General features: G+C 41.3%; 1 protein-coding gene across 1 annotated transcript in view; it reads left to right on the top strand.

Moving 5' to 3' along the window:
• The window catches only part of Tet2 (tet methylcytosine dioxygenase 2), a 70,346-nt gene extending 44,733 nt beyond the window's left edge, over window positions 1-25,613 (top strand). The window contains exons 4-12 of the mRNA XM_090356730.1: window positions 1,497-4,843; window positions 6,962-7,052; window positions 8,327-8,420; window positions 8,993-9,201; window positions 13,115-13,265; window positions 14,473-14,562; window positions 17,194-17,331; window positions 19,263-19,620; window positions 20,913-25,613. Of these exons, the coding sequence (XP_090212856.1) occupies window positions 1,543-4,843; window positions 6,962-7,052; window positions 8,327-8,420; window positions 8,993-9,201; window positions 13,115-13,265; window positions 14,473-14,562; window positions 17,194-17,331; window positions 19,263-19,620; window positions 20,913-22,237 (5,757 nt within the window). The 5' untranslated portion in view covers window positions 1,497-1,542 and the 3' untranslated portion in view covers window positions 22,238-25,613. The remainder of the gene's footprint in view (window positions 1-1,496; window positions 4,844-6,961; window positions 7,053-8,326; window positions 8,421-8,992; window positions 9,202-13,114; window positions 13,266-14,472; window positions 14,563-17,193; window positions 17,332-19,262; window positions 19,621-20,912) is intronic.
• The last annotated feature ends 648 nt before the right edge of the window (window positions 25,614-26,261 follow it).

Genomic DNA, 26,261 nt, shown 5'->3' with positions numbered 1-26,261 from the left:
GCTGATAGTTCTTGCAGAGAAAAACTAGAATCATAGAAAAGGCATGATTTTGGTACGAAGTATTGAAAAGGGCTTCCCTAAGCATACCATCTAAACTTTAATTTTTTTTTGTCTTTTATAAACTACATTTTTTGACTTCCAGTCTTTTTTATTGTAATGTATAGAGAGGGGTTACAGTTATATTGGCCAGAGAAGATACATTACTTCTCATACATTGATACCTTTTTCATGTTTTTGTCCCCAGTTCCCTCCCTCCACCCCCTCCCAATCCTCTTGTTTCCCCCCTTTTTCTATTTCAAATAAATGTATATTCAATATACCAGGTAACAAAGTCAGATACAGTAGCAATATGAGATTAGCCAAAGGGCAACAAAAGAGAAGAGAAATAGCATAGTACATGAAGAACAACAATCACATAATATAAAGCTCTTATTTCCATATCCTGGAGATCCTTTTATATAGCCTCATCCTATATGGCCTTATGTATCTAGGTTTTGAGCTATTATAATCCTCTGCTAGGAGAGTCCAAGGTTTGTACTAATTATTACAAATGAGGGAAACCACTGAGTCTATGTTCCTTTGGGTCTGGCTTACTTCACTTAGTAGGATTTTTTCCAAGTATTTCCATTTCCTTACAAATGGGGTGATGTCATTCTTTCTTATGGTAGCATAGAATTCCATTGTGTATAAATACCACATCTTTGTGATTCAATCATCTACTGAGGGGCATCTGGGTTGGTTCCCTATCTTTGCTAATAAACTACACTTTTTAATTCTTTCCCATCCCCTAGGATATTTTGAGTCTCAGATATGTTCAGGTAAAAGAATTTGAAACCCATCAATGCAGGAAAACCACTGCAGGCCAAGTGGAAGAATATACCAGAATTGCATTTTAGAACATTCCTCTTTTTTTTTTTCCCAGTCCTGGGCTTGAGCTCAGGGCCTGAGCACTGTCCTTGGACTTTCTCAAGGCTAGGGCTCTACTACCACTTGAGCCAGAAGCACCACTTGTGGCTTTCTTTCTATGTACCTGGGTCTTCTTGCATGCTAAGCAATCACTACCACTAGGCCAAACTCTCGGCCCCAGAACATTCCTTTTGATAGCCAATTGCAAGAATCCCTAAAGGAGCAAGGGACATAGGAAAGTAGGCTGGGTTAAGGGAAATAATCTCTTTTGTGTAAGTTTGCCAACATAGGTCCCGAGACAAAGCAGAGATCTGAGTGTTAAAAGTTGCAGTGAAGATGATCTGAGGAATATGTAGGGAGAATAAAGAAGAACTTGGCAATAAGTTGAACAAATGAAATGCTTGGGGAAAGAAGGAAAAATAATTTTTCCTTAATTCTTAAAATTTTGACCCCAAAGAATTAGTTGGAAAAGAACTTGGTACTACTTACTACTAAGCTAGAAACTCCCCCCTATCAGCCATTCTGCTCCATGACCATAATGCTCTGAGAGTTGTGTGCTGATGCATCCTATTTGTCTCCATGTTCTTTAGGATTCATTCAGAGGGCAGCCTTGTGGATGGCCCCGAAGCAAGCCCGATGGAAGAGGATAGAACCAACCATGTGGAAGGCAACACACAAAGTCCATTCTTGAGACCATTGCCTTCCCCTGTCTGCCAGGCCAAACCTCTGGCTGTAAAGTTCCAGAATGGAAGCCCAGTAACTGAGAGACCACACCAAGAAGTAAATGGAGACATCAAGTGGCAGTCTTTTAAGAGCTATTATGGAATATCGCATATGAGTGCTAGCCAGAGTAGCTGTACCAGTCCAGATTTTATCAAAGAAGAAGGTCAAGGATATTCCAAGCATTTGCCAAATAGCGGAATAAAACGCACACTTAGTGAACCGTCTCTCTCTGGGCTCCGAAATAAAAACAGGAAATGGGATCAAGATCAACAAGCTAATGGAGAGGGAAATAACTTCGGGGAAAGGCAAGAGAGAAGTCCAGGTAAAAGCAGCAGTCAACCAAATGTCTCCAATTTGAGTGAGAAGAGAGAATCTGTGAGCTCAGTAGCTCTAGAAAATTCAGTGAACAATTCCAGCAGTTTTCTGTCATGTCATTGCAATGGCTCTGAAAATCCAGAGCTTCAGATTCTGAATGAGCAGGAAAGGGAAAATGCTAGCTACCACAACAAGAACGTTGTTTTACTTCTTACCAACCAGGCAGTGCTAATGTCTAATGGTGCTACCAATTCTGCCTCTTCCATGGAAAACACGCAGAGTGAGCTCCTGGAGAAAACACTGTCTCGATATTATCCAGGGTGCATTTCCAGTACAGTACAGACGACCACATCTCACATCAATGCCATTAATAGTCAGGCTACTAATGAGTTGTCCTGTGAGCTCACTCACCCATTGCATACCTCAGGGCAGAACAATTCCCAGACCTCAATCCCTGAGCTGCCACCAGAGCCAGCAGAGGCCTGTGATGTTAAGAAACCCCCGGTGATGTTGGGGAACACTGGTTCCCCCTCCAAACCAGACCACCGCCAACCACAAAAGTCACTCTTCGAGACTGGCTCCTCTCTAGCAGAAAATAGCAACCTCCGAGGAAATCCGAAACTCATCTCTAGTGAAGAGTTGTGTTCGGGTGCCAGCTTCAAGTTGCAAGCTCCTCACAGCAACTCTGAGCAGTATTTAAAGCAAAATGAAATGAATGGTGCTTACGTCAAGCAAAGCTCAGTGTTCACTAAGGATTCCTTTCCTACCACTCCCACACCACCTCAACTGCTTCTTTCCCCCACTCCTCGTCATTCTCCTCTTCCACAGTTTCCTTCAGAAGGAAACAGTGCTCTGAATGATGGCGTTGTGAAAGTAAACCACCACCACCACCACCGGAGCCAAAGTAACATAACGCTTCTACAGGAAGTGGACGTTAAAGATCAACGTTTGATGACAGCATCCCAGAATCCTGATCCCTCTACCACCCTATCCAGCCCTACCCAGTTGCTTCCAGAAGGCCCTCAGCATAATTGTGTCAACAATGGCATCCGGACACCAGGGACAACTGTTCCCTTGGCTTCTGAGAATACAACGATCTCAGAGCATCTCAAACACAACCCAACTCTTGGTAGCCATGGAGATGTAGAGGACCACCACCAGCAGTTGAGGGGATGCAGAGAGGAAGCAATGGGGAAGGATGGAACACGAGCTCATGTGCTCCCAGCACCACACTCTCTGAAACCAGGATGGATTGAACTGAAGACTCCTCACTTTCATCAAGTGCAATCTCATCCGCCATTCCGTGAGGCCTCCCTACAGTGTCAGTCCCCCTGTGCTCATCCAATCACCTCCACACAATACACTGGAAATCCCAACGTAAGTGGGGGACCCCCCAGGCAAGCTTATCCCCAGAAAGTGATGCCACCAGAGCAGAAGTCACAGATGTACCAAGTGGAGACGAATCCAGGGCAGTCTCAAGGTGCATTGGACCAATATCTGCAGTTCCAAAAACTCTCTCCACACGTGCACGGTTGTAAGACAGACTCTTCTCCTGAACTTCACAGGAAGGTACCGTGTGCCTCGAGATTTTATTTTCCCCCAAGAGCTGATCCACTCACAGCTTTGTCCCCACCATTAAAACGGTGCTTGAACCCACAGGTCACAGAGACTGAGCCCTGTTCAAATGCACGACTTAAGCGTCTCAAGAAGGTAGAACAAATGCCACCATCCCAGGATCTACACTTCTCTCAGAACCAGCAGCTGCCACAGCACAAATTACAAGTGAGGAGTAAAGAACCAACCTGTCAGGCTTTCCCTCATCCCCCAGGTAACAACTATCAACAAAGAAAAGGATCGTTCTTTGGCCAAATTCAAGTAGAAGGATGCTTGAGTGGTGAAAATCAATATTCAAAACCCAGCGCGTTCCATGCTCATACTACTCAAGAGAAACTGGAGCAAGTAGAGAATACTAATAGAAATGTCCCTTATGGTCAGATCTTGAAATCAAGTGCAAGCAATCCACATGTAATTCCGGAGAGTAATGAACAAACCAAGCATTCTGAACTCTTTGCAGGAAACAAGACCCCCAACCTGCACCACACACACTATTTTCCAGGTCATGTGACTCCAAAGCAAGAAGTTGCTCACAGGTGCTTTCAAGAACAAGAGCAGAAACCTCCCCAAGCTTCCGTTCTACAGGGATATAAAGGCGGAAACCAAGATACGTCAGGACAACATGCGACACAACAAGCTCAACAAAGGTACTTGATGCATCACCAACCAGAGGCATTCCCTGCTTCTAACCAGGGAGGATGTCACATTCGTGTCAGCCCTCCCCCTAAGGACAGCCAAAAGCACGCTGCCCTCAGGTGGCACCTGCTGCAAAAGCAAGAGCAGCAGCAAGCTCAGCAAGCCCAAGCGGAGGCCTGCCAGAATCAAATGCACAGGCCCATCAAGAGCGAGCCTGGCTCCAAGCCCCATGCCTGTATGCGTGCATCAACACCTCAAGAGAACAAAACTTGGAAAAAGACCCCCAAACAAGAGAGCGGCGAGAATAGCCAGCAGAAGAGTATCCTCGAGACCATGGAACGGCAGGTGAAGCAGTTTCAGGCCAAATCACTCTTTGACCATAAAGCATTTAGTCTCAAGTCACACAAACACGTGAAAGTAGAAATGTCTGGGGCAGTGACAGTCTTAACAACACAAATCAATAATAGCCACACGTCAGCTTCAGAGCAGCAAGCATCTCCTTTAGAAAAAACACCAAGCAAAAGAACAGCTGGCCCTCTTTTCAATAGTTTTGTAGAGTCACCTTCCCAATTATTTGAGGCTCCTATAAAAAATTTATGGAGTGCACCTGCCAAGACTCAGTATGATTTCCCATCGTGCAGATGTGTAGGTAAGTGCCAGACGTGTACTAAAGCACATGGTGTTTATCCAGAATTAGAAAATTTATCTTCAGATATGAGATGATCTTTCTTTTTTAAAATCTTGAGTCTGGGAGCAATTTGAAAAGCCTCATAAAACCTCTAAATCTTACTTTCTCTCTCTAAGTTATAGATCCTTGTGCTGAGCAAGAAAACTTCATTTGCATGTCCACCCCCCCCAAGTTTAAACCATCATGCATGTTCATTTCATTCCCTCAATTCTCACCCTCTAAAATATAAATTAGTTGTTTGAAATTCCTTGATTTAATTCTTTAACTATCTGTAAGGAAAACAGGCAGTTAAAACGAAAAAAACAAAAACCTAACATAAGAAAATGACTGCTCCAGTACAAACTAATGTGGGAACTGTTCTTTTTCTGGAATTTGGATCTGATTTGCTTTAGAAAATTTCTCTATGGGGAAATTATTCTCTTAAGTCTTCTGGGTTGGAGAACTGACAATGCTAAAGCTCAGAGTACTCACTGATCTTTTCTCCATAAATAGTTGAAATGTTGATTTCTATTCATTTTTGTTTCATTTTTTTCTTTTCAATGTTTCATCTCTTTTATTTATTTTTATTTTATTTTTTGTTCTCGTTTTGCCAGTACTGGGACTTGAACTCAGGGCCTCATGCTCTCACTCACCTATTTCATTCCAGGCTGGTGCTCTGCCATTTGAGCCACATCTTCACTTCCAGCTTTTTGCTGATTAATTGGAGATAAGAGTCTCAGATTTGCCTGCCCAGGCTACCTTCACAGTCCTCAGCTTTCAGCCTCCTGAGTAGCTAGGATTACAGACATGAGCCACCGCTACCCAGCTAATATTTCACCTTTTGACAAAATGGTATTACTTTTTTTTTCTTCAAAAGAAATGCCTTTCTGTTAAAATTCCGATGATGTGACCAGTCTGTAATAAGGAAACATTTTGGCTTATGTCTGCAGATGAAGTGTGGGCAGAGGTGATCTTATCTGCAGCTAAGAGCAGGGGTGGAGTCAAAGATAATGAAGAAAGCAAATGTTAAGTTAGCATGGATACTGGCCTCACTACTCTATGCTGTCTCCCTGCTGGAGTGTCTCCCCACCCTCATAGACCGATGGAGGAGACCCCATACTTTCCCTCCTTATGTAGTTACTAAGTCACATTCCTGGGCTAAAGTGCCACACTTGTCATAATATTAAGTAATATTAGGTAAGTCATAGCTTTTATTCCTTTCTCTTCATCTTAATACTACCTCGCCCCTCTCCTGTCTTTTGGGTTAACAATTGCTCCCCACCTGACTCAAAGATTTTCTCACATCGCACAAAAAATATCAGTCTAATATGAATACCAGTTTTAATATGAACATCCTTGTATTAAAAATAGAGTAATAAATTGTGGAGGTGAAATATGAGGTAGAAAATTGGACATGGCTGGGTGCCAGTGGCTCACGACTGTGATCCTAGCTATGCTACTCGGGAGTTTGAGATTAGAGGATCAGTTCAAAGCCAGCCAGGCCAGAAAAGTCCATGAGACTCTTATTTCCAGCTAAACACCAGAAGCCAGAAGTGGAGCTGTCACTCAAATGGTAGAGTACCAAACTTGAGCGAAGAAGCCCAGCTTTCAATTCAGATGCAATACTGGCATGACATTTTTAAAAAGGAAATAGAAAATAGACCTTTGACAAACTGAGTGATATTCTTGGGGTGGTATTAGGCAGAGCTTTATTTTTAAGATTTTAACATTCACGGCAAACTGTTAATTAGCTTAAATTATTTTTTCCAGTTTACAAAGTTGAGTTTTTGTACTTGGTATTACATATAATACATTCTAATTCCTTTTTTGGGGGGGTTAATTCCACTTCTTTGGTTTAAAATTATTTCTTATATGCCATGCCTGAAATGTAATTTGGTAATTTTTTTCCAGTGGCCATCATGTACATAATACTTAATCATTTGGCACAATAACTCAGTCCATCAATTTACTCATTTTAAAGAAAAAAATTTTAAATAATTTATAGCCCTTCATGTGCAGATGGGGGTACTTTTTGTGGATGTAGCCTTTATATTTAGTGTAATTGAGGTCTATAATAATAATCTTCTATTATCTCAACAGAGCAAATTATTGAAAAAGATGAAGGTCCTTTTTATACCCATCTAGGAGCAGGTCCTAATGTGGCAGCTATTAGAGAAATCATGGAAGAAAGGTAATTAACGCAAAGGCACAGGGCAGATTAACGTTTATCCCTTTGTATATGTCAGATTTTCCAGCCTTCACACACAAAGCAGTAAACAATTGTAAATGGAGTAATTATTAGTAGCTTAGCTCTTCCAGGCTTGCCAACACTACACACTGCACTATTCACCAGGGAGTCACAATATTTGACAGGACTAATAGTCTCTGAGCTGGCACAGGCTACCAACTCTGAGATGAAGGCTAGAAACAGAAAAACCCAGGCACCAACAAGAGTCATTCAGCCAGTCTGCTAAGTACAGAGGTGCTGGCACGGGCTGCAGAGTTCCCTGCTATGACTTCCCTCTTGAAAGTGTCAAAGGGTGGGAAAGTCATTTAAGAAAGCTGTAAATGTGTAAGTTATCTTCTCTTCTAAACAGAGAGATTGAGGGTGATATGTTAAATAGAAAAGACAGGCCATTTATAGCTGCCCCTTTAAAAGTTTTCTTAAACATCAGTCACAGGAATGCTAGTATTTGCTGGTATCAATAGTTAACTCCTCCAAAAAAGTCTTAGGTATCTACAGCTCTGAGCTTATAATCTTCTAGTGTCTTTAATAGCCTGGATGACTATGGGAAATATACCAGATACTAGGAAGCATTGGGCAGCCAAGGATATCATCGGTACCACTCTTACTGTATTTCCAAATCATACATTTGGAATCAATGTACAGAAATTTCACCAAATCACCCTAGCAGAGAAAGTCAATCTCTCCAAATGACTATTAGCAAATGATCCATACTGTTTAGTTCTAGCACTGGCCTGTATTTTTAAATGGCTGGATACTAATTATTTGTCAAGTCCTTCAAAAAAATGAGATTTAGTTAAATCTATTATGATTCTCTGAGTTCTGAAAAAGAGGTTTAGTAAAGGACAAAAAAAATCAAATAGTGTATGTTTTAAAAGTCTGAATTGAGCAAATTAACAAATTCTGAAATTTTGCACTTTATGAAATTTATATAACCCTATCCCAACATATAAGATATAAGATAGTTTATTCTCTCTATCCAACATATAAGATATAAAATAGTTCATTTCCCAGTATCTTTTGATACTGCCAAAAGTAAGACATCAACGTTTACTATGCAGTTGCTTGGCTTTAGATCTTTTTTTTTTTTTTTAAGGAATAAAATAAACCATTTATTTCCCAGGATGTGGTCATAAGATAAAATTGCACTTAAATGTTCAAATATTTTGATTGTGTCTTGAAGTCATTTTTCTAATGGTGTACATGTGGGTTTCTTTAAGGTTTGGAGAGAAGGGTAAAGCTATTAGAATTGAAAGGGCCGTCTATACCGGTAAAGAAGGCAAAAGTTCTCAGGGATGTCCTATTGCTAAATGGGTAAGTATGACTTGAAAATACCTTTGTTCTTCAATCTTGGGAGTTTTCACTACAGCCCTTAAAATTGGGTTACCACACAGGTTGAAAGGCACCTTTTGGCATAGATTTTCTCATGTACACGGTGTCTTGTAAGAAGGTAGATTCCTAGGAGATGTGTGGAGGCTTATCCTGTTGCCTGCTGAAAGTATCATTCTTGGGTTGTTTAGAAATAGTCCTTAATTATTTGAACATCCTGTTAATCCTTACATTGTGTTTATGCTAACACTGAATTGGAACCTGCATGTCTTTTTTACTTTATTAATTGTACCAAAGGGGTTTCAACCCAACCTATTAACTCCTGAATAAAATGCATCTTGATCAATCTCACCCCTTCATCCTTCTTCCTGCCTTTACATCTCTTTTTCTGATTCCTTGGGTAACAACCCCTTCCCCCAACCCCCAGCAGTAAAGATGACTTTGCAGTTGCCTTAATCGTAGCTCAGAAAAACCAGTGTGTTCTTGTCTGCCACAAGTGACCGTTGTTTGTTTTGGGGCGGGGTGGGGGTGTTTGGGGTGCATGGTGATGCTCGCAGGTGATGCGCAGAGCCAGCCTGGAGGAGAAGCTGCTGTGCTGCGTCCGAGAGCGCGCGGGCCACAGCTGCGAGACGGCCGTGATCGTGATTCTCATCCTGGTGTGGGAAGGGATTCCCACGCCGCTGGCCGACTCCCTCTACTCGGAGCTCACGCAGATGCTGGGGAAGAATGGCGCCCTCACCAATCGCCGCTGTGCCCTCAACGAAGAGTAAGTGGAGCCAGGGGCTCTCCCCTCCCAGGAGTCCAGCCTGTCATGCTACAGCTCTAAGAAGTGACCCAAAGGCCTGACACGTCACTGTGAGGCAATGTAGGGGTTTGCTAATGGGAAAGAAAGGCAGTGATTGCACCTGTGCTTTGAACCCTCAGTTAACTAGAAGTGGGACATGTCTATCCAGCTTCTTTGCTCAAGACTGGCACTCTTCTACTTGAGCCACTGGTCATTATTTTTTCCAGTATAATTTCATTGCTAGTATTAGGGTGTTGCACAGAGGTTATTCTTTCAGAAGTCAGGTAATGAGTATATTAAATACTCTTTTTGGGGGGGTGGGGGGATGTGATGTCTGGCCCTGATTGCTGTCCCTGAGTTTTTCAGCTCAAGGCTGCCACGTTGAGCCATAGCACCACTTCCAGTTTTCTGGTGTTTAATTGGAGATAAGTCTCAAAGACTTTTGTGCCTGGGCTGGCTTTGAACCATGATCTTCAGATCTCAGCCTCCTGTTTAGCTAGGATTACAGGCATGAGTCACCGGCACACGGCTATCTACATTATTTTTTTACAAATATAAAACTTTGGAACAGGATGCAAGATTGTGCCACTAAATGCATGAGTGTATCTTGACTGTTGATGTTTAGCTGGTTGATGGTTAGTTACACTTTATCCACTTTCCAGAAAACTCCATGCCATCACTAGGGGAAAGCTTCCTGCTCTTATATTCCTTCGCCATGAGATCCAAAAATGCAGGAATATATTGCACTGGATATTGCTAAACTGAAGCAATCACAGGATTTTGGCCATAGTTTAAAGCTTTAGTTTTTTGTTTTTGTACACCACACGCTGCATCCATGAAGCCAGCTAAAAAATACATTGCTTCTCGGTCAATGCCATTATCCCTTCCCTGTTTTTTCTCTTCCCATCATCACTCACAAGTTGTGTACTGTAGTCAATTTTCAACATAATATCCAGTGAGTACCACTGCTGCATTATTTATTCATTCTTTGTCCCTGTGTTTCTGTGCCTCCCTTAACCCTCCCAAAGATGTTAACAAAACAAGACAAAAAGAACAGCAACAAAAATCTTCTTTCCATTTCCTGGAGTTCATTTTGATAAATAGTATTTTATGTGATCAGAGGTACATAGGCATTGTGCCTTTGTATTCCGCTCCTATGAATATCTTCTGTTGATCTCACTGTGTGTGAGTACCTGTATAAAATTATGTCCCAGTATATTTTAGTTCTAGCTCCCACATATGAGAAAAACCATGTGCCATTTATCTCTTTGGCTTACTTCACTTAACATGACTTGTTCTAGATCCATCCATTTTCCCACAAGTGACGTTATTCTCGATGTGCTCAAGGCTCGTACTTTATCACTTTGAGCCGCAGCTCTGTTTCTAGTTTTGGGGTGCTTAATACAAGATAGAGTTTCACACATGTTTCTGCCTGGGCTGGCTTCGAACCATGATCCTCAGATGGCAGCCTCCAGTAGATAGGATTGCAATTATGAACCACCAGCTCCTAATGAATCATTATTTATTAATAGTAGGGCTGGGTACCTTCTCAGTAATACTATTATATGAAATAGAATAAGACATACAATGAAATTGTCTTCAGAACTTACTAAATTGGTCTAACTAGTTGGCAAGTACCAAACTGTAAATATGAAGACATTTTAAAAGCCTCCTTGTGTACTTCAGCTTTTCTTTGTCCAAAATTTCAGGGTAAAAGATATGTAATTATTACTTAGTTGATGTGTATAAGCTGGGGTCTCTATGCTTAGAGAAATTGTCCACAATTAAAAATTAAAAAAAAATACTCTACACCTTACACAGACACCAAGCGAAACTTCACCCCAAAATAAGATTGAAGCCTTTTCTAGTCCATCAACAGACTATTTCATGAATGGCAGAAGTGAAAATCAGGACTTCTTTTTTTTTTTTTTTGCCAAGAACAGAATAATTTCAGGTGTATGCTGCTGAGTCAGTGTCGTGTTCAGGGCTGTGTGAACGAACAGCTCCACTGAGCTGTTAGTTTCCTCTGCCCACGCATACCATAACCACCCACCAGGGTCTAGGGAAGAGCCTCTTGTAGTGGGAAAGTTAAAAAAAAACCTGATTTTATGTTTCCTGTGAGCCGCACCAGCTGTTCTTCCTCATAGATTTCCCTTTGAGAATTCTCTTATGACTAAACCTAACCAGCATCCTCCTGGCAAAGTAAAAGTTGTCATCACAAGAGAGCCAAAGCCAGAATTGCTTTCTGCCATGGTGCATGGTGTCAAACATTTGAAGAAATTTTATATTATTAAAAAAAATGACTCATGTCTATAATCCTAGCTATTCAGAAGGCTGAGATCAAGGCTTTGAGCTGTGAAAGCCAGCCTATGAGACTTACCTCCAAATAACACCAAAAATGCCAGCAGGGAAGCTGAGGCTGAAGTTGATAGGATACTACCCTTGAACAAAAGCAGCTGAAAGACAGTGCCTAGGCCCTGCCCTGAGTTCAAGCTGCAGTGCCAGCATCCCTCTCCCCCCCAAAATAAATAAATAAATAAATTTGTAGCATAGAGCAAATGAACGCATTATAGCATCTCTACAAAGTCAATGTTTTGTCAATTGTGTTTCATATATCTGTCCCAAAATTTATCTCCACCCCATCTCATGTTTTAAAGTAAAGCAGAGATGCATGTCTCACCTGTAAAGATTTGACTATGCATCCTAAATGGTAAGGATTTTCCCCAAAGTCAAAACTTACTGTATTGATTTCCAACTTGGACAATTTTAATGTCAGTATTCAGGCTTACACCTGTTAATTTCCTGGACATTTGTGGTTCCAACATATACTTAAAGGAAGATAATGGAAAGTACCCTCACCTTGCATGTGTTGATTGATGGAATTGGACGTATTTCTGGAATTTCATTCTTCAAGGTGTCCCAGTTTAGAATACATGCATGATTCAGAAGTTTCTTTTTATGTGTAATTCTTTCTCTCCACTCCCTTAAAATTGCTTAACTAAAACAATAACTTTCTCTTTCAAATTCCTATATTATAGATTTGGCTGGTTTCATCTTTATCGCTTTTATTTCTTTCTATATTCCATCTCCCGTACATGGAAGTTAGACAGACTGTATATTACTATGTTCTTGCATGGATGAATTCACAGGCAATGCTTTCATAGGTGCTTGAATATTAGGTGCAATCCTAGTTTTTCCATCCAGAGCGAGCCACATATGTCTTGGCTGTAACTGTATTGAAATTGACAGCATTGTTTCTGTTCAGGTATTGTCATCCTGACCCATGAGAATTTTCTATCTAACTGTGGTGAGATACTTCATAATCATTGGTAGTCATGGACTATTATTTAGTTGATTTCTATTTTGATGTTATATGAACAGTAAATTGGAATTATTTTGATAGTTTTCCTTTTCCTGTGTTTTTACTGTCCTACAGTTTGAGGTCAAGGCCTTAACTTACTAAATATATGTAGTTGTTTTTCAGAGAAGGTCATTTTGTATTAGAGTGACTTCAAATCATGATCCCCCTATCTCTGCCTCCCGTATAGCTGGGATTACAATTGTATGCCACTATTTATTTTATTCTAGTACTGCATACATTTTTGAGTAGCTGATTTTATTTTGACATTTAAGTAAGCCATTTAGAATTCACATGGCAACTAAAAGGTCAAGAATTTGAAAACCCTTAATATTCGTGAATGTTTTTATACTAGCTTCAGCTACACAACCTTCATCCTAAACAGAGTTGGATATTGTGTTTTAAAGTCAGTTGAGTTCAGAGTGAGGTCTGACTTTATTCTAAGTTCATTTTATGTACAGTCACCCAGAATGTCTCTCTCTATATATATATATCCAGTCGAGGCCGAGTCTTAAACTTGGTGCTTTGATTTCTCAGGAGAACCTGTGCCTGTCAGGGGGAAAACCCAGAGACCTGTGGTGCCTCCTTTTCTTTTGGTTGTTCATGGAGCATGTACTACAATGGATGTAAGTTTTCCAGAAGCAAGCACCCAAGAAAATTTAAGCTGCTGGGGGATGATCCAAAAGAGGTTGGTTTACTTAACTGCTGTATAGTCTACCTTTTGTATGATCATGGGTGAAGGGAGCTCTTATTCACAGGATTTCCTAGCAGATGAGTAACAGTTTATAAAGCTAACCTCCCCATGCCAAAGTAATAGCTATATCATTTTACATGTTCACTGAAGAATTTTAAGGGCTTGTCTCTTTAGTGTTGAAGGCTAAGTACTGGTTGGTAAATACCTTTTTCCCCCCAGCCATCTTGGAGCATGAACTCTGAGCCTGGGCCCTGTTCCTGAGCTCTTCAGCTTAAGGCTAGTACTCTACCACTTGAATCACAGCAGCACTTGTTTTCTGGTCATCTCTTAGAGTCCTCCAGACTTTTGTGTCTGGGCTGGCTTTGAGCCTCAATCCCACTGATGCCTGGCAGAACAGTCCTATTTTTTTTTTTAGATGTACTTTTTTTAAAATTTTCTTTAAGGAGTTTCTGGTTTAATACAGATTCACAGCATAACATGATATCTCAAACTTCACCAGTCATTGTATAATATCCCACACAGTACTCCCAACTCTTCAAGAAATTAAACAATGTTCTGAAGTGAAGTGATTCTGAAATACAATATTGTTGTTAGAAAAGCAAAGGTATTTGGCTAATGATAACGTAGAAATAACACTGAATTTAAATTATCTAACTCAATGATATTTCTCTTATTCTAGCTGAATTTTTTTTTTTGCCAGTCCTGGGCTTGGGCTCAGGGCCTGAGCACTGTCCTTGGAATTTCTCAAGGCTAGAGCTCTACCACTTGAGCCTCAGCACCACTTCCGGCTTTTTTCTATGTATGTGGTACTGAGGAATCGAACCCGGGTCTTCATGCATGCTAGGCAAGCACTTTAACCACTAGGCCAAACTCCCAGCCCTCTAGCTGAATTTTTGCAATGACAGAAGTGTATAAATGCCCAAATAGTTTTTACTGGTTCACATATATATATATATGTAATTTTAATAATTATTTATATATATGTAGTTTTACTGTTTTTGAAAGAAACTTCAACTTATGATAGACCCAAGAAAAGGTACTTGGCATAATTAAGCAAATATTAAGATGTAATTATTTGATAGAGAAAGGCAGTGTATACTGTGTTTGGGTCCAGTCTTAGAGAATAATATGACTGCTTTCCTCTTGCCTATATGGAGAATGGTTTAGAATTCAATTTGTTGAATTGTTCATTTTGGTACAGGAAGGAAGACTAGAGGCACATTTTCAAAATCTGGCCACTATTCTTGCCCCAAAATACAAGATGCTTGCACCAGATGCATACAATAATCAGGTAAGCTTAAATGAGTGTCCATACTATTTTAATATTCATAATTACACCTAAACCACCCAAGTGTTTTCTTGTTATTGTAAAGGGGATATATAGGATTACAGTTACACAACTAAAATGTTCACATTAATTCTTGTTTTTGACCTTAACTTTTTAGACTTAATTGTTAAAATCATTTCATGTTTTGTTTTGTGTTTATAGGAATCGTACCATCCACAGGAGTTTTTATAATCATTAATGTAGTTAATTTTAATGATGATTTTTTTTAAGTTCTACTATTGTTGTTTGGATAAAGCCAGACTAAGACAATTGTAGTAATCACAGTGAACTTATGTGCCCTCATTTGAGGTTCCAATAGTCTAGGAGCCTGTAAACAGAATTCAAACACTTAATGTCCAGAGCTTGCAATTTTCCTTTTTGTTTGACTCTGACTCTAAGAACTAGTGAGAACACCTTTTTGTCTCTGTTTTTTTTTGTGTGTTAGAGTATCTTAAGTGATTTGGTCAGATACTACTCCATAAAGAGGCAAAAAAAGAAAAGAGAACAGGTTTTCTGTGAAGTCTCCCCTATTAGCATTAAGTGAAAGCCCACCGGTGCATTCTGTGATTATTCAGTGGGGACCTAAAGAAGAGTGATGCAATTTTTGTGTTTTGATAGGAATGTACATATCTGAGAAAATAATCTTTCTTTGTGTGCCAGTCCTGGAGCTTGAGCTCGAAGCCCAAGCACTGTCCCTGAGCTCTTTAGCTCATGTAGCATTGTCACTGGAACAACAGCTCTACTGCTGGCTTCTTTGGTAGTTAATTTGAGGGAAGAGTTGTATCTAGAACCTGAGCCACACACTTATTATAGAACCAAAAAAGAAATCACCTAGAAAATCAAGAGTATTTCAAACCAAATGACAAATGTAATTAAACATGACATTAGAATTTGCAATTTTTCAAGTCAGTATACTATTTATCTACCCAAGAAACTCGGTATAGAAAAGTATTTTAATTCCTACAAGTTAGGATAAACCAGGGGGTGGGGGGGGAGCAGGGAGACTAAGAGGAATCAATGAAATAAAATAAAGAGCATAAACCAGGAAAACAAAAAGATAATTTCATAAGGAACTAAATAGATGGAATGTTGTAGGAATGTTGGCTGAAGATGTAGCTCCCGTGGTAGAGCACTTGGCCTGGCATGTGCCAGCACTGGCCTGGTTTACTTCTCAGTACCTAGGGGATAGGACTAGGAAGAGACAGCTCACCCCAGAGGTGTATGGTAGCACAGATCTGGCAGAGGCCGGAGAATCAAGCGCTCAAAGTCTGTAGGGCAAAGTTAGCAACAAAATTAACAACAGTAAAAAAAATACAGAGTGACTAAACTTGTCTAGCATACTCAAGGTCCTGGATACAGGCAATGCCCTATACTACAACAAGTAAGCAAGGAAAGGAGAATAGACCACAAAAGATCCTTCCACACTAAAAGGAGAAATGTTATCAGCAACTTTGAGTCCAGCAAATTAGATGAGATGGAGAGAGTCCCCAAAGGAGAACTTTGAACAAGGCAGGTTGCCAGCACTCACTACAGGAAAATAGTGGAGACCATGCATAGATCTATGTTCTATTATTATTATTATTATTATTATTATTTTTATTTTTATTGGTCATGGGGCTTGAACTCGCTCGGCCTGGGTGCTATAACACTGAAAACATTATGTAATACCCAAAGGCTGAATGCTTTCACCCTAAGACTAGGAACAAGACACGTGTTGCTTCTCATCACTTCTATTCAACATCCAACTCAAAATTTTACATACTAAAGTGAAAATAAGAAATAGAATTTATGGGACATAGGAAATTTCAGGAATGCTGAGTGTCAGTGGTTGCACGGATAGAAGACACAGAAAAAGATACTATTTAAAAGTCAAATAAGGGGCCGGGAGTTTGGCCTAGTGATTAAAGTGCTTACCTAGCATGCATAAATACCCGGGTTCGATTCCTCGGTACCACATACATAGAAAAAAAAAAGCCAGAAGTGGTGCTGAAGCTCAAGTGGTAGAGCTCTAGCCTTGAGAAATTCCAAGGACAGTGCTCAGGCCCTGAGCTCAAGCCCAGGACTGGCAAAAAAAAAATAAAATAAAAGTCAAATAATATCCCTTAGATATATGCTTCTTAAGATATAGGACTAACAATATAATTTAGTGACACTGCAATAAAAATAAAATCTAAACCATGTACACATTTGGTCTATTTTGTAACATCTCATGTCTGCATATATAAAACATTTCTTTTTATTTTTTTATACTTTAGTTTTTGCCACTCTTAGAACTTGAACTCAGGGGGACTTCTTTGTTCTCAGGGCTGGCACTCTACCACTTGAGCCACAGCTCCACTTCCAGTATTTTGAGTGGTTAATTGTAGATAAGACTCTTAACTACAATTAACCACTGGAGGACTTTCTATCCAGACTGGCCTCCAACCACAATCCTCAGATCTCAGCCTCTTGAGTAGGTAGGACTGTATACAGGAAGGAGCCATGGGTGTCTGGCTTACAAAAATAGAATAGCTTACAATAGTATTTAGAATACCAGGTTCTAGCTAAATGAAACCAAATGCCCTTCATTGTCTCACACGCTTGTATTCTTCTCAGATTGAGTATGAACACAGAGCCCCCGAGTGCCGCCTGGGTCTGGAGGAAGGCCGCCCGTTCTCCGGGGTGACAGCGTGTTTGGACTTCTGTGCTCATGCCCACCGGGACCTACACAACATGCAGAATGGCAGCACCTTGGTAAGAAAGGTTGTCCCTCCTCAGCATGGATGGTATTGGGTTCTCTGAAGGTGTGGCTGGGTGCATGAGTTTCTGTTTGGCAAGGAGATCTTTGGCCTAGCAACAACTCCTTGTGACAGGTTATCCTATTAGCAGAAAACACCTTTGGGAATATGTGGAATTCCTAGTGCGAACCTAAACCATCCTGCATACATGGCCATTTCTAATTGGTTCCCAAGAAAACTCTCTCAACATTCAGGATACCTGGTAGGTGATACTCATTGTAATTCTAGAGGGAAACACAAGGCCTACCAACTGCATTTAAAATCCTCCCTTGTCCATGCATTGAGCATTTACTATGCTACATTCCATATACCTATTATAGATTCTGGGAAATACATAAAATAAGTCATCACTTACCTAGTATAAGTTGGAAAGATAGACCTGTTTCCTTCCAGGAAGGTGATTAAAGTGGAGGTCAGGAGTCAAGGGGGATTTATCTCTGGAGGAAGGTGGAAAGAACCGTTAGATGACTAAATCTGAGTTAGATGACTAAATCTGGACCAATGCTGGCAGCTCACCTGTCATGATGGCTATTGAGAAAGTTCATGAGACTCTCTATCTCACCCCAGAAGTGGGTACACACCGGTCAGGTCCCAGGCCAGCCTGGGCAAATGCAAGATCCTGTATCAAGAGGACTAGCCAAGTTCTCTCCTAGCAAATAGAAAAGCAGCTAAGCCCTGAGTTCAAATCTGTTACCCAGTGTCCCACTCTCCGGAAAAAAGATGCCTCAGAAACATGTCTTGGAAAACTCTGGGTAGCAAATGACAAACACACTATTATCTTATGTTAACAGTTATTTCTATATAGTACTTCTGAGTACATTTCTTTCAAAGGTATCTTCCACTGATTTTATATTACATTAATTTCTCTCATTGTCCCTATTTAACAAAATATCAATACCAAAAGAACTAGTATTTCGGGGCCGGGAGTTTGGCCTAGTGGTTAAAGTGCTTGCCTAGCATGCATGAAGACCCAGGTTCGATTCCTCGGTACCACATACATAGAAAAAAGTCAGAAGTGGTACTGAGGCTCAAGTGGTAGAGCTCTAGCCTTGAGAAAGTCCAAGGACAGTGCTCAGGCCCTGAGCTTAAGCCCAGGACTGGCAAAAAAAAAAAAAAAAAAAAAGAACTAGTATTTCAAAAACTCTCATCGAAACCAATGAGTTTTTTTGTAGTACCACAATGAAAGCACATATAACCATGAGCATATAGAGAGAAATATTAAAAATCACATTAATCAACCATACAGCTATGTCAATACATGTTCAGCTTCTGTTTTGCACTTGGATATCTTGTAGAAGTTCCTTGAATTTCACGGATACAATGTCAGAAGACAGGTTTGAGAGACATGTACAAGGTCTTTGCATTGCTGAATGAGCAGAGAGCAGGGGTAAAGAGGTGTTGACTCTGACCATCAGAGGAAATCATGGTAGCAGAATATCTATCTGTCTTTCTGTCTCCCTCCCTGTCCATTCCTGGGCCTTGAACTCCACCGAGGTACTGTCTGAGTTCCACTAATGCTAACGGTAGGCTAGCGCTCCATCACTCAAGGCTCAGCTTCACTTAAGCTCTTTGGTAGTTCATTGGAGATAAGAATCCTGGGCTTTTCCTACCTGGGCTTATTTGGTTCTCAGATCTCAGCCTCTTCAGTAGCTAGGACTACAGGCGTGAGCCACCTGACCTTTGGCCTCCCACCTGCCCCATAGATCATTCATGTGTGAAAATTGAGAGGGTTCCACAATGAGTCAAGTGTGATCTCTCTCTGGAGTCTGTAATCATTTCCAGTAGACACAGGTGTACAGTAAGTTGCATGTCACCAGTCCTGCCCAACCCACACTATGCTTTGTGACCTGCCTTCACCATCGCTGTCCTGTCACTCTTCTTCGCCAGGTCTGCACTCTCACTAAAGAAGGCAATCGAGAATTTGGAGTAAAACCGGAGGACGAGCAGCTGCACGTACTTCCTCTGTACAAAATCTCCGATGTGGATGAGTTCGGCAGTGTAGAAGCCCAGGAGGAGAAAAAACGAAGCGGTGCTATTGAGGTTCTGACCCACTTTCCTCACAAAGTCCGAATGCTAGCTGAGCCGGCCAAGAGTTGTCGACAGAGGAAACTTGAAGCCAAGAAAGCTGCTGCTGAGAAGCTTTCCAATTCTCTGGAGAACAACTCGAGCAAAAACGAGAAGGAAAAGGCAGCCTCATCACGGACAAAGCAGACTGAAAATGGAGGCCAAGCCAAACATCTGGCAGGTGAGTGCAGGGGTTGAGGTTGGGGGGTTCTGCCAGAGAGTGCTTGCCCTAGCATGTATGAAGCCCTGAGTTTGATTCCTCAGTACCACACAAACAGAAAAAGCCGGAAGTGGTGCTATGGTTCAAGTGCTAGTTTTGAGCAAAAAGAAACCTAGGGACATGCCCAGGGCCTCAGTTCAAACCCCAGGACTGGCCAAAAAAAAAAAAAAAAATTATATGTTATAGTATAGGCTAGCCAAATCCCTAATAGTAAACATGAAATACCATTTGGACACACACAATAAACCAAGAATATAAGATAATTCCTCAATTTTTGGTAGGAGCACTGGAAATCTAGCAAAAACATGTTAAATATTTCCAAATGAAAAATGAAATCCACTGGGGACAAAATACTGTAATGAAAGCATTTACATGTGTCTCAAGAATATAACAAACAATCATGAACATAAGTTCCAAAATATGATTGGCCAGAAAAGGGAGATGTATTTTTAAAGTGTATGTGCCAGTATAGACCATGGCTTGAGTTCAGAGCCATTTGAGTGATACCTCCACTCCAGTCCAGTTTTTCTTCCCTTGGCCCTTAAAGCCCCACCACAATTTTTTGGGGGGGCAGTACTGGGGATGGAACCCAGGAAGTTGTACTTGCTGGGCAAGTGCTTTGCCATTGAGCTACATCCCAGTCCCCCCCTCCCCAATTTTTTTTTTTAACAGAAGTTTAGCTTGTTTGGAACCAACCATGGATTTCCAAGCTCAGAGACTGTTAATTTAGAACCATGTGGTAAAGATAGTTAATAAATACTGCTTTGTGGGATGACTTCCATGAAGCCAGTTGGGTTCACTGCCCGATATGGCTAGATGGGCTGTGAAGTATAATCAGCTTGAACTTTGTCCTTTCTAAGTGGTTTCTTCAGACAGTATTTATTTATTGCCAGTCTAGAGATCCCTGGCTTTTGGCACAGGCCTAGCACTCTAACACACCTCCATTTCTGGCTTGTTTGTTGGTTAATTGGAGATGGGTCTTTCAGATTTGTCTGTTCTGGGTGCCTTTGAACTGCAATCCTCACATGTCTGAGCCACCATCACCTGCCCACCACTGAATGACCCTTTTAAAGTAAGGTCTTGGTGACGCTCAAATCTCTCAGCCTCCTGATTAGCTAGAATTACAAATGTGAGCCACTGGCACCCAGCAAGGTTACATAATGTTAAGTGCACACAGTGAAGTATCTTCACTAGATTTCATAAAATCTCAACCTGGTCTACTTGTTTCTGCTCCTTATTAACCCTCTCTACAGAACTTTTTCGACATTCTGGACCAGTCACCCATCAGAGCCATCAGAGCCACCGACCCCAGCCTTCCCAACCACCACAACCACCTCAGCTGCAGCCACAGCACACCTTGACAAGCAACCCTCAGTCACAATCTGTCAGCTCTTCCTCTGGGTCCAGCCATGTGTACATGAGACGGCCCAATCTCATCAGTCCTTACCCCGGCTCCCCCCACCTGTCAGAGATTTATAGAGGTGCCAACCACATGAATCTCTATTCCACACCACCCCAGGCTTCTAGTTCCTATTTGAGTTCTTCTAGCCCCACGAACCCCTATCCTGGACTTCTAAACCAGAATCACCAGTACCCATCCTTTCCGTGCAATGGTAACGCATCCGTGGACGCCTGCTCCTCCTATCTGGGCTCCTATTCTTCCCTGACTCAACCCATGGATTTATATCGCTATCCGAACCATGACCATCTGTCCAGGCTGAATCTACCCCCCATCCACACGCTCTACCAGCAGAGGTTGGACAACAACAGCCAGAAGTCCTCAGGCTATGGAAACTCCAATCTGCAGGGCAGTACCTCGGACGGTGGTAGCCTGAGACCAAATGTTTGCCAGGTTGGGCTCTTTGCTCCTCCCTTGGCTCCCGGATTACCACCCCCCAGCAGCAATCCAACCCTCGATGGTCAAAGCAGTGAGCCCCAGCCATCTGCCCCCACCACCCCCCGCTACAGCCCTGCCCCGGGCTCCCTGCCCAGCCTGGATCTCCCCCAGCACAACCACAGCGCGCTGGCCCACACCACCAACGGGCTGCGCCAGGACAAGCCTGGAGCTCAGGCCCCGGCTCCTGGGAAAGAGGATAATGAGGAGGTGTGGTCAGACAGCGAGCAGAGCTTTCTGGATCCTGACATCGGGGGTTTGGCCGTGGCTCCAACGCACGGCTCCATCCTCATTGAGTGCGCAAAGCGCGAGCTCCACGCCACGACGCCCCTGAGCAACCCGGACAGGAACAACCCCACCAGGATCTCGCTGGTCTTCTACCAGCACAAGAGTATGAACGAGCCGAAGCACGGCCTGGCGCACTGGGAAGCCAAAATGGCTGAGAAAGCTCGAGAGAAAGAGGAGGAGGGTGAGAAGTACGGCCCCGACCACGCGCCTGCCAAAGCCCACGGCAAGAAAGGGAAGCGCGAGCCCCACGAGCCCCACGAGCCCCCGGCGCCCGCCTTCCGGCGCTTCTTCAAGTCCCTGGTGGAGAAGACCATCTCGGGGACCACGGATTCCGTGGTCACCACCTCTCCCTACGCCTTCACCAGGGTCACGGGGCCCTACAACAGGTTCATGTGAGGGCCCCCCACCCCCACCCGTGGCTAGTGGCCTCGTGTGGACAGACCACAGCCAGTCTGGTGCTTTGTGTTTGCCTGCCTCCCTGACCCGGGCCAGGCAGGGCGAGGGGACAGGGGTCACTTCATTTCCAAGGACTCTCCCAAGTGGTCGTCCACAGATAGTGGCCAGGGGGGAAAAATGCATTCTATGCAAAAAAAAAATATGGTGGACATACCCTTGGCATAATTTCCAATTTTCAAACACTGGTTCTATGGTAGGAGGGGCTCATAGGTAATTGTGATTTCCCTGTAACGACTCACCTTATCTTTGGCCACTTTTTAATAATAAATAAGGTTTTTGCTTAGTGTTGGGGACACAAGAGCTGTCCTATTACCGTTGCGGGAATTTTCACATAGCCTCTGGTGCTGAATATTACCATGTACTGAAATACTGGAATTATGGCTTTTTAACATGCAGTTCTTACTGTACTCTTAATATTAACTTATTTATCAAAAATAGCTACAGGAAGATGTGTTGAGTAGCAGCAAAATACTGAATTTTGTTTGGATGTGCTACAAAATGGTGCTAAGAAAATGGTGTCTTTAATAGTTGAAAACTTAATGCCTTTCTATCATCAAGTTGTTGTCAAATGTACCCTGGTGGTAACCCCCTTGAAAAATTTGGGGTACCTTCAACATTGAAGTTTTTATCAAAAATGACCTGTTCTTACACAAGCTTACTCTGAAAAACAGTGGCCTCTGGATTTTGCTCATCCACTGAGTCCTTATAGGACAATAAATATACACATGTACATAATACACACATACATTTGTAGACGTGTACATAAATGTATATGTCTAATTTTAAGTGGTTTTAGAAGCACTTTGCCTACCTAAGCTTTGGCAACTTGAACAATGCGAAGGTACTGAGACGTTTAAGAAAGAATAAAAAGGTTTACTTTTATTTTGAGATGAAAAGATTTAAAGACAAAAAACATACCCTGAAGCGTACTGGATTCAAAGGAATATGTCAGTCCATAAAACACATGTGTTTTGGTGCTCATTTCCCATATATACAGTGTGATGCAAAATTGTATGGCAGGTTTGTCACTCAAGAAAATGTACTGTTTCCCCACACACACACACCCCAAGTTTTCCATTAGCTATGGGTAATGGTTAGCCACATGCTAAAGGTTTCAGTCAAGCATAGTCAGTGACGCTTGCACAGGTCCCTGGGTCCGTGTGCTCGTCGGAAGGGAATGGCTTCCCACCTTTGTGTGAATTGTGTGGATCATTATGAATGTGTAGAAGATTTGAAGTAGACTGAATAAACAGGGTTAGTTCCATGTGAATCTTGATGGCTACAAAGAAGGCAAAGAAAAATAAAATAATAAATAAAAACAGGCAGCTGGTTTGCTGTGGTGATTAAAAATCATTAATTTGTATAAAGCAGTAAAAAGTTGTATAGTAAATTAAATTGTAAACAAAGCTTTTTTAACACAAGGCTTTAGTATTTTAGTACTGTAAAAAATGTATACATATTTGTGTATGTGTGTATATATAAACATATATACACATAAATACATGAGATGAAAGCAGATTTCACATCACAATGGTGCTACTCAGCTTGCTACAAATATATCATAATGTGAGTGAAGACTTAAAGGTTTGAGTGTCCCTGGTTGTCATATACCTCAATACTAGTGTGACAATAAGATAGGAACTGAGTGGAAGCTTAGCATTGTGTACCATTTTTTTTCCCAAGTCTTTTCTTTTATTGCTTAAATTAAAGCATACTTAAAAAAAATCAATACTTGATTTCTTTTAGCAAGTATAACTTGAACATCAGCCTTTTGTTCTAAAAATTCAGGGATATCTCAGCTCATGTTCTATGCCAATGTCACCTGTGTTTATGTAAAATTGTTTTAGATAAATGTATTCCTTTTTTTTCAGGGATTTAATCTTTATTTCAAATCCCTCTTGTTTTCCTTAAATATGTATTGATGTGAGTAACTAAAGCTAATTTTGTAAATCTGTTGGTTGTTCATTGCAAAGAAAAGCATTTTAAAGTGCTGGGCCTTTTTCTTTCTTCTTCTTTTTTTTTTGCTGTTTCATGGGGAAGAAATTATCACATGAAAATAGAATGCACTGAGCTGATAAAGGGAAAATTGTGTGGCAGAAGTTTGGCAAGTGACTGTTGGGACAAGAAGCCTTTTAATCCTGAATAAAAGTTTTTTTTTTTATTTTTTTTAATCCAACAATGAATACAGCTTCATAGTCTAGTAAAGACCCCCTCCCCATAAACAGGCCCAACATAGAAGAATGGTGTGCAATAGGACTGTAGTCTAAATATATTTTCGCTTATTAGCTTTTCAAACATTCTTAATTTATGCAGTCTTGAGTTTCATTGGTTAGATCTTAAGATTTTTTTAAGTTTTGGCCGTGTATCCAATGTATAAGCTTTTTATTTTGTGTGTCAGTACTGGGGGTTTGAACTCAGGGCCTGGGAGCTGTCTCTTTGGTTTTTTTGTTGGTGGTGGTAGTGATGTTTTTTTGTTGTTGTTTTGTTTTTGCTCAAAGTTGGTGTTTGACCACTCGAGCCACAGCTCCAGTATCTTGTTTGGTTTTTTGTTTTTTTTCTTTTTGGTAAGAGTCTAAGGGACTTTCCTGGCCAGGCTGGCTCTGTATGGAGATTTCCAGCTCTCAGACTCCTGGGCTGCAAGGGTTACAGGAGTGAGCCACCAGAGCCCTGCTCTATAAGCATTGTTTAAATGTATGCTATGCATACACGCCACATGTTTTACATACATTATTTAACTCAAAACATTTGGTGATGGAGGGTTAGCCATCCCTCTGGAATATTTTGGTTTCTGTGTCGTCCACTGTCCTTCGTCAAACTACAGGAAGTGTGGTCCAGATTGTTGGCAAGAGTGGGGTAGGAAGAGAGGAGGCTGAATGGCATTTTGTAAATATCAGATTTATCATTGTAAATATAAAACCTGCCTCAGTCAGAATGAATGGAAAGCAGATCTACGGTTTGCTTCTATACGAATTAATCAGGTTGACTCGATAGCCATACTTGAAAGTGCTTCTGAGAGGTGTCAACGTTACTTGAATGAGTTTTTTTTTTTTTCCATCTTGATGGACACACGGTGATCACTTCTAAAGCTAGTGGTTTAGCTCACCTAGGGAACTTTTGCAGTTTGACACTAAGATAATGAACTTGGACGTGCATTTTTCTATGCTTTATTTTTTTAACTTAGTTTTCATTTCATTTGCAAGAGATGTTTGGTTTATAAAATCTGAGGATGGCTATAAATACTGTAAGTATTGTAATGTTATGAATGCAGGTTATTTGAAAAAAAAGCTGTTTATTATATCATTCCTGATAACGCTATGTGAGTGTTTTTAATAAAATTTATATTTATTTAATGCACTCTTAAATGTTGTGTTGATAACATTTCTCTTTGCTTCCTGGGTGACGACTACCTTGTTGAGGTAAAGAGGGATTTTGTGGGGATTTGGGTGGGATTTTTTAGGGTGGGGTACTATTAGGATTTGAACTAAGAGCTATATATATATACTTGCTATATAGGTGTCACACCACTTGAGCTATAACTCTAGCGTATTTTCCCCCCTTTCTGGTTATTTTTTGAGAATAGGCTCTTTTCACAGGTCTACTATCTCCCCCCTCTTTGGCCCTGGGGCTTGAACACTAAACCTGGGCACTGTCCCTGAGCTTCTTTTGCTCAAGGCTAGCACTCTACCAGTTGAGCCACAGCATCACTTCTGGCTTTATCTGGGTAGTACCATGGAAGTAAACCCAGGGCTCCAGGCATGTTAGGCAAGCACTCTACACCTAAGCCATATTCCCAGGCCTCTCCTCACTTTTTATCCTACTCACTACGGGCACCACATAAATCAGGATGAAGTAGCAAAACTCTGCTGATGTGAGATTGTCTCTTCCCGATGGTAGCTAAGAGCATGCTCATTGATAACAGTCTGGAGGCTTTGCATTCTAGCATTGCTAACATTCTGGACTCTCA

The sequence above is a fragment of the Megascapheus bottae genome, chromosome 23 (assembly GCF_031878675.1).
Source record: "Megascapheus bottae isolate mThoBot1 chromosome 23, mThoBot2.hap1, whole genome shotgun sequence".
Lineage (NCBI taxonomy): Eukaryota > Metazoa > Chordata > Mammalia > Rodentia > Geomyidae > Megascapheus > Megascapheus bottae.
This window is presented reverse-complemented; position numbering and strand designations above follow the sequence as displayed.